The following is an 8,633-nucleotide window of genomic DNA, read 5'->3' on the forward strand; positions in this document are numbered from 1 at the left end:
ACTAGTTCTGATACAAGCCAGGATGCCATTGTCCTTCTTGGCCGCCTGGGCACACTGCTGGCTCATGTTCAGCCGGCTGTTGACCAACACCTCCAGGTCCTTTTCCGCCGGGCAGCTTTCCAGCCACTCTTCCCCAAGCCTGTAGCGCTGCATGGGGTTGTGGCCGAAGTGCAGGACCCGGCACTTAATTTGCACTTAATTTTGTCCTTAAATGCAAAGCTTACCTAAGCTTTGTCTAACCTGGGGTTGTGCCAGCTCTTCAAATTAAAACCTTTTTCCAAAATACTGTAAACATTATATATTACAAAGAGGTATCAGCAGAATTAGCCTGACTTGAGGTAAAAAACGCTTCTGACTTTTCGATGTTAACGGTTCAGAGGCTATAGAGCAAATATTCAACAATACTAATGTTGCTTCATAAGTAGGTCAGCATTCTAGAAAACTAAATGCAAGAAATAGCCTTACCAGGATTTACATACCTTAATTTAGGACCTTTCGTAGACGATGGAGGGAGATTAAATATTGTTATGCCAGCTATTTTAAGTAATACTTGATTTAAATCATATTTGTGGTAAAGTAGTATTAAAAGGTACTTTCTATACAGTACTTTCATACTATGCATTAGCATGCATACTTTTATTTTGTGATGGACTCAGTCTAGTGAGTTTTGCACAATTTACTGCTCCCAGGCTTTTCCCCGCCCAGTGCAATTAGATTGAGAACAACTTATAGTTGTGTTTGTTTTTTTAACAGGATCTCTTGGACCCTGCTCGATGGAGAATGCTGATCCAACAGTTTAGATATGATAACTACAGACTACATCAGCTGGGAAACAATTCTGTTTTTACTATAACACTCCAGGCAGGCCTTTCAGCTATAAAAACACCGTATCCTTTAATGCAGATACTACTGTTGAGTGCAAAAAAGCACTGTGGGGTTTTTTTGTTCTATGTGTGCTTTTCAGAGAGCTCAAAGAGGAAATGTGACACTTGAATATTTTTGCTCATGAGTTGTTTAAATGGAGTTTGAATTGGTCTCTGTTAAATTAAGGAGAGAGTATAATAAATGTGGCACTATGGTTTAAAAAAAAAAAACAAAACACAAGCCCAAACCAAAATTTTAAGGTGAAATCTACATTGTGTTTGCATACTAGGCTATCTTTCTATGTGTCTCAAGTTAGTTGAATATATCTGCAAAAGCTAGTGAGCTGGGTCAGAATTATTTTTTTTAAGCACTTTCACGCAGATTTACCCTGTCTGTTTTTATGTGAATATTCAAATATATCCTGCATCTTTTGAAACTTAGTTGGATTTGCTATTCACTATGGTGTGTTAGAGAAGGACTGGTGCCACTTAAGTGTTCTACATCAGAAACTTTACCTGTGGAGGGTGCCAGACACTTGTTGCTCACTCTTGTTCCTTGAAACAAAGCAAGCACTTGATTCTTACATCTACACGTCAAACTTGAATTCAATGGTCCTGTACACTCTATAACCTAGGCTATATTTGCAGAGTTTACTATCTTTTTTTCCAATGTATGTCATTAAGTAGTTGTTGTTACGTTCTGTGGTGGTTGTTTCTTAACTTTCTGTTAAACAGACAGTGTTATAAAGAGGATGGGAGCTCAAAAAACCCAGACTGCCCTGTGTGTAGCAAATCCCTGAACAAGCTGGCTCAGCCTCTGCCTATGGCACATTGTGCCAACTCCCGACTAGTCTGCAAGATTTCGGGGGATGTAATGAACGAAAATAATCCTCCTATGATGTTACCAAATGGATATGTCTATGGATACAATGTAAGTGTTGAAATCAATGACTTACTGAAGTCTAAAATAGCAGCGATTGTAATAACTTCCTATATCAAAATAAGAGCTTATAAACTCAGTCAGAAAGCTAGAAGTCTCTTCTGTATTAACAGAAGAAAAGTAACTTCTTGCGGTAATTTTTAAAGGTCTGTATATTTATGTGATTAAATTGGTCTTTAAAGAAGCTAATGTCTGATTGAGTATATGAATTTATAACGTGAAATCAAATGGCATTGGAAATCTTTCCCTCTGGAGAGCGATAATGTAGAATAAGTAACTTCTGTGGGCAAAGATATTTTGACCTCAGACTGTAACATCTTTTTTTTAAATAAAAAAAGTTTATTTACTAAACAGTTAAATAATGCTTTGAGTTACTATTGTGAATATTATCTTTTGATTTCACTCTTTTTCAGTCTCTGCTTTCTATTCGTCAAGATGACAAAGTAATTTGCCCAAGAACCAAAGAAGTCTTCAACTTCTCACAAGCTGAGAAAGTCTACATCATGTAGGTCCATAAAACACATGATGAAGTGCCGCTGGAATTTTGACACAGTGTATATTGGCATACCCTGTACAGGGGGGGGCCTTAATGTGTGGCAAAGAAGCAAAACCTGCCACCTTGGGGATCAGACCTGTCGGTGGCATTATTGTTTCTTGCGACCAAAGATCAATGAGCAACAATAAACACTCTTTAAAGAAAAAAAAAAAAAAAAGAGAGAGGAATTATGACTTAAGTTTGTACTTGAATAAAAACAAAAACAAATTTTGATTGTTAAGGTTTTGTAACATAAGGTCAAAAATTGGACTCTTCTCAAAAGTACTTTCATCTTCTAAAGGATAACTTTCTTTAAAGATGGACACTTGCACTGAGGGAAAAGTTACAACAGATTTGAAATTAAATCCATTTTTCTTCCCTCTTTTTCACAATTGTCCAAGACCCTTTTGTTATCAAAGATTTCAGTACTACCAGTATGTTCTCCTTTAAGCTCCTCTTTGCCTTCTTTATGATCCTCTCGTGAAGTAATCCTGAACATGAATTATGTAACTTATTTCCATGGGAAGATACCGATGTCTTTGACACAAGACTGGCTTCTCTGGAGGATCAACTAGGGACTGGTTTGAAGGAGTATGAAGTCTTTTTCCAAACCCAAATATTTTAAGGAGGTTGCATAAGTATCAAGAGGAACTGGGAACATTTCAGGCAAAATCCAATGCCTTGTTTAAATGTTCTTTTTCCAGTCTACCATAGTGTTAAAGTCCTTCTAAAGTTATTAGTTATGTGCATAGGGTTCAATATGAAATCATTAGTGCTACTGCCTTATTTCTTGCTTTGAGAATGTACTCACATGAAAATAAGCTGGTATTCTTAAGTGTTGGGCAAAGTTTCTGAAGATGCCTTGCAGGATGATTACATAATTTTAGGGTCTAAATAGTATTCATTACTGAAACTAATAGTTCAATTTTAACAACTACAGAACACATCCTTATGACTTTTCAAAAGAATTAAACCATTGTAGTTTAAACAAAACCATATTGTAGAGGTTTGTATTTAGCGCTTATTTTTGCATGTTGATGTTGATTAGCTAATAAAAGATTGTAAATGTAAAACATGTTAATAAAAATTGTTTTCCATTTCTTGATTATATAAAATTAGAAAGCTGCTTTGTATTTAAGTGTAAAAAATTAACTCTTTCATAAGGGTCTTTCTTTAAAAGGAGTGCAAGTTCCAAGTGTTGTTTCAGTCTTCTGCAAGATTTAAAAAAAAAAAAAAAAAAAAACCACCAAAAAACCACCACTGCACCACAATCCTAACCGTTGTTCTTCAGGCTCCACAATCACAGCATCTCAGTCAAATACCTATTGTTGGTTTAAACTTTTCATATATGAACAGTACACTCCAATCTGTTCCTGTCAGGTTTTTTTCTGTCGCTTCCTAGAAGGCTGCCTGATGTCCTGGAGCCTTTCTGCTAAAAAGCTTTGTGGTAGATGCTGGATGCGAGGTTTTGATGCTTTAAAGAAAGCTAACAGAGAATGCTGGAGGGACCACAACTTCTGTTCATGTTCAACACTTAGAGATCACAGATATATAAACTGAGTGTATCAGCCATTCTGAAACGGTAAATGCAGTGGGATTTCCAGTGAGGTATGTCTGAAACGGTTCCATTTTCAGTAAGCATGCATTATTGGTGCTGCTGAACAGGTCTACCTGCAACGCTGCAGAGCTGCCAGCTTGGCAGACTGGTGTTCCTGTACTTACTGCTGCAAGGGTCTGTTTCCCTCAGTGTTTTCTAAACCATTTAGCCATTCTTTAGAACAAAAGCAGTGTGCCAAGAGTAAGTGGAGGCAGATAGTGAGAGAACTTGCAGCTGTAACCAGAGTAATTGGCTATCAGTTAAGCAGTAACTGATCTCCCTTCCTCATGGGGTAAGGGTTGAAGCAGCATCGACTCAGAAGGGGAGAGGACATCACCCTGGGGAGCAGCATCTGTTTTTCTTTGGCAGACCATTCACAGCATCATAGCAGAAAGGCAAGGATAACTTTGAGAATGGCAACCTCGCTTTTCCCTGCTTTACAGAAATGCATAAAAGGCCACAGCAGGGAGGAAGGGGTGGATTTCTTATCAGCCCTGAGGAAACGCGTGGTAACTGCACAACAATTGTAGGGCATGGAGATTGTTGCTTTTGCTTCTCTAAGTACTAGTTAGAGCTGTGGTTTCCTGATACTTCAGCCCTTTTTGCTTTCTGTGGCCTAAGTGGAGTGGTGGAGAAATCCATGCTCCCAAAAAAACTAGTTTGGGGGAAGGGAGGGGAGGAGAGCAGCTGTTCTGCAGCAGGAGGGCCTCTCTTTATGGGAGGTGTCATTTCAGAGGGCTAGGGCCGACATGAGGTCTGAGTCCCTGATGGTGTGTTACAAAGAAGGTGCTCCAGAAGGAGCCTAGGGGAGCTTCAGCTGTTTGTTAGCCATGATTGCTCATTTTAGAAATCTGCAGTCAACCAACCTATTTTGACTACAGTGAGACCTGTTTGATACAGGCAGTTTCTAGTCCCCCGGCTGATCCCTATGGACTGTGTCCAGTACATGCACCTATAGGCTGGCTTTCATTCTCAAGCTTGCTCTGGCATGGCTTTAGAAGCCTTCCAGCTTTATGAGGGTCAGAAATGGTGGCAGGGATGGATTGCTTTGGTGCAGCCTGGAGTTCTGGTTTGCGTTCCCTGACTGCTTTCCGCAGCCTTGAGCTCAGAATCCAACAGGGGTGTCAGTCCATAGCTCATATCACGGGTGGCTTCAGACATCAAACCAAGAGCAGTATGTGACGCATAGTAAGTGTAAACTTACTGCCTGTAAACACTATGTTAATAACGGTTCCCTCACTGCATTGATGCCTGCCTGTGGGTGTGCTGAGAAGAGGACTTTGAAAGTATGGCTTGTGTAACTGGTGGAGGCGGGGCAGGGCTACAGAGGCTTTCCTCGACAATTGAAAGTTTCGGTAAAGATCTTGTTGAAACTGTCTCATCCTAGCAGTATCTTGCATAGCAGTAAGATCGTAAAATATAGGATGGGGCATCAGTTACACAACCTGACTGTAACCAGATGTGGAAACTTCAACAAATATGGCCATTACTCGCTATATAGAAACTAAGTCTTTTCTGCAATTGTACGTCTTGTCGTGTTACTAGCGATGCCTGTGTGTCAATCAATCAAAAAGTGGCCATCAGCTACTTTAGATGAGATTCTCAGTCTTTTTTATGGATAACCTGCATCATCGATATGCCCAGCAGTATACTGAGGTAGAAGACAGAAGGCAATCCATTTATTTCCTTAAGGGTACAAGTTGCTGCCTGTACAGTGAAGGACATCCTTTTGAAATGGATGAGATTGATTAGTAAAGTGAAGACTATGTCCTCTCAAGATCTGGCGGAGCTGTAAATGAACAATACCTTTACTGTGATGTTTTTTTCAGTCTTGCCAAGCAATTTAACAAAACGAGACTCGAGGCTCTGGATTTTGGTTATGGTGTTCCTATTTGAAGGCAACGCTTTGTCCCAGTTATGGTCAGGACAGGTTTCTCCAATTTCCACATGGAGCTTGAGAATTGCCTTAACCTTTCCTTCTATTTGTTGTGGTCCAAACCCCTAATCTAGACGCCGAAGATTCTCCAATATCACAAGAGAGAGGTATTGGTAACTTCGTATTGGTGACTGTTCACGACGCGATGGGTTTCTCCGATACCTGTTTCAGCTTGAGGTATGCCATCATCGACCAGGCTGAGAAGGGTTCAAGATGCTGAGATTGCAACACTTTGTAGGTAGGAAGTAGTGAAGCTGATACCATGTTCAGGCAAGACATTTTGTAGGAAGCTTTAAAGACTGATGGGCTGGTATGGTTTGGGGTTTTTTTTAATATTATAGGCATGTCCTTTCCTACTCATTAATAAGATTACTTCTTGGACAAAAAGATTGTTTGGGAGAGGAAGAATGAGAAAATTACATACAGCTGGTAATCTGCCAAAAGGAAGCCTTTCAGCATTCTTAACAGACCACTGTTCAGAAAAAAAAGTAACACTTTGGCTTTCTTTTTTGTCTGCTTCGGGTAGCCTGAGCAGAGTGCGTTGGGAGACACACCGAGCACTTTATCAGGGCATGCTTTGAGGCCCGTGACTACGCTATGATCTTGTGTACTTGGGTCTCCCATAGCATGATATAGAGGTCACTTGGTGTAACAAAATGAGTATTTAAATCTCTTTCATCCTGGTTTTCCATGTTCTATAATGAGGTATCAGATTCTGCTTGGCATGTTGTTTCTTCCTGCTATGTCCTGCAGTCTGCAGGCACGATTAACACTGTCCCAGCAGCAGGCTAACGGGCCTTTTTGGCTTCCCTGTTTCAGTCTTGTACTCCTTAGGCCAGGGTTTTTGGTTGTATTCTCCAGCACACTCCACCCTGAAGGCTTTTTTTTGGGGTTTACCTGGCTCTGAGCAGTGGTTTTTCTGTGGCGTGACTTTCTGGCATTTGGTACAAATAATCTGCATCTTTAAAGGCAAAACCAGGCTTTAGTGACAAGGTGCTGTCCCAGCTGTCTAGCTCCATGCTTTCTGAATTAGGGCACCAAATAAACCCCAGCCCAGATCAACAGGCTAGTTGATCAAGTCTGATCTTTATCTGATCCTTGAACAGATAAACTGCAAGTAGTTTCTTCTGGTCATTGAATGCTATGGTAACTATTTGTTTCTATTTGATGATGAGGGGCATCTGCAGGTTAGATATTCACCAGGATCTCCCTGCCATTATGCTTTTCCAAAGACTCCGTGCCTGGTTGGTTCTGCAATATGCATCAGCCACACTGAAAGGCAGCATTTTTTTAATTTACTCGTTTATTTTAAAGAATTGGCCCTGTTAACTAAGCTTTGAGAAGTTTTCAGCAGCTCAGCTTTCTCCTTGTTTTAGGAAGAGATCTAGGACGGGCAGAGGTGGACAGCAGAATCTCTTCTTACCTCTTTACTAACCTATCTTCTTCTTGTAGGCAGGTAAGTTCTGTACGTAGAATAAAGTATCTCTGGCACGCAGTCAGGGGAAGAAAATTTGCAGTCGTGGCCAGCAAGAGGGAGCAAGAAGCTATAGCCCAGTTACTGTTGGATGCGAGGGCTGAAGAGGTTTTCGGCACAATAGCTATAGAGCCAACACAATGTAGTTCTACGTTAGAGTTGGCTTTTGGGAGAAGTTCAACGCCTATCTGAGGTAGTCATTAAAAAAAACTTCATCTTAAGAGATCTAGTCCTGATTTCAGTTTGAACTGAAGTTCTAAGACTCTGTAAAAGGAAGGTCTTCATTTTAAAAATGAAATTAGTCCTTATCATTGCTAGCTAGCGACAACTTAATTTCACTGCGGTGCTCAGAGGTTTGAATAAGATATTTCAGACTCCACCATAAAATCCTGCTATTAGACCATGTTAAAATTATCAGAGATCTGTATCCTAAGCCAGAGGAAATCAGCTGTAGGATAATTAGCACTGCAGGAAGAAGAATAGGAAATAGCAGAACAACAAGAAATAGAAAAGGCTGCTGAACAAGAAAAGCTGTTTGTTTTGACTTACTAAAAATGAGAAGTGTCAGGGTAGAGTTAAGAAATACTATCAGCCAGCTATCTTCCAAAGAGATTAAAATAACTGCAGAAGTTTTTAAAAGTGCAAGTAAGAGGAAAAAATTAACATGAAACAACTGTGTGGTAGAGATCCAAACTTGATTGCAAAACTACACCCAGCACCTTGCTGCTTGCTCCTAATAAAGACAGCGATGTTCAACGTTGGTGGGTGGGGTGGAGAGGGAGATATACTGAGACAAACAGAAATAACCTAGCAACTTGGAAGTGTAAAAAAGTGTGCGTGAGTTATAGAAACCGAGTGATCGCTCTCCTGGAATTGTTAATTGTTCAGATCTAATGGAAAGAAGCTGTTCCAGTATCCAGCCCGGGGATGGTATCACATGAATGGAGAGCCTCTACTGCAGTCGCTGTTTTTTAAGGAAAGGGGAGAAAAAAATCAACCTGAAGGATAACTGTAAGTGAGCATGAAGGGGAGATGTTTGCTGAGGATAATTATGCCATACCACCCTGATGACCACTGTCGTTAAGATGAGTCTTCTCAAACAAAATCCAGCTGCAGTGCAGCATTACGTGTATTGACATTAGCTAACAACTGGAGAAGATGGGAATCAGAAGTTGCGTGAGGATCTGGCTAAGGGAGATGGGATAAAGGTAGCTTGAAGGGCATGGTAACCGACGGGATTCCTCGGGGATCTCTTGTGGAGCTGATACTAGTTGTCATTCCTGACGTT

General features: G+C 40.4%; 2 protein-coding genes across 3 annotated transcripts in view; both read left to right on the forward strand.

The window, feature by feature from the left end:
* The window catches only part of MAEA (macrophage erythroblast attacher), a 48,121-nt gene extending 44,702 nt beyond the window's left edge, over positions 1–3,419 (forward strand). For both annotated transcript variants that reach the window (XM_009328779.1, XM_009328780.1), the window contains exons 7-9: positions 754–887; positions 1,599–1,794; positions 2,217–3,419. In XM_009328779.1, coding sequence (XP_009327054.1) covers positions 754–887; positions 1,599–1,794; positions 2,217–2,312 — 426 coding nt within the window. In that variant the 3' untranslated portion in view covers positions 2,313–3,419. The remainder of the gene's footprint in view (positions 1–753; positions 888–1,598; positions 1,795–2,216) is intronic.
* Positions 3,420–6,016: 2,597 nt separating this feature from the next.
* The window catches only part of UVSSA (UV-stimulated scaffold protein A), a 77,964-nt gene continuing 75,347 nt past the window's right edge, over positions 6,017–8,633 (forward strand). The window contains exons 1-2 of the mRNA XM_009328874.1: positions 6,017–6,048; positions 7,324–7,327. Of these exons, the coding sequence (XP_009327149.1) occupies positions 6,017–6,048; positions 7,324–7,327 (36 nt within the window). The remainder of the gene's footprint in view (positions 6,049–7,323; positions 7,328–8,633) is intronic.

The sequence above is a fragment of the Pygoscelis adeliae genome, unplaced genomic scaffold (genome assembly GCF_000699105.1).
Source record: "Pygoscelis adeliae isolate BGI_AS28 unplaced genomic scaffold, ASM69910v1 Scaffold66, whole genome shotgun sequence".
NCBI classification, from domain to species: Eukaryota; Metazoa; Chordata; class Aves; order Sphenisciformes; family Spheniscidae; genus Pygoscelis; species Pygoscelis adeliae.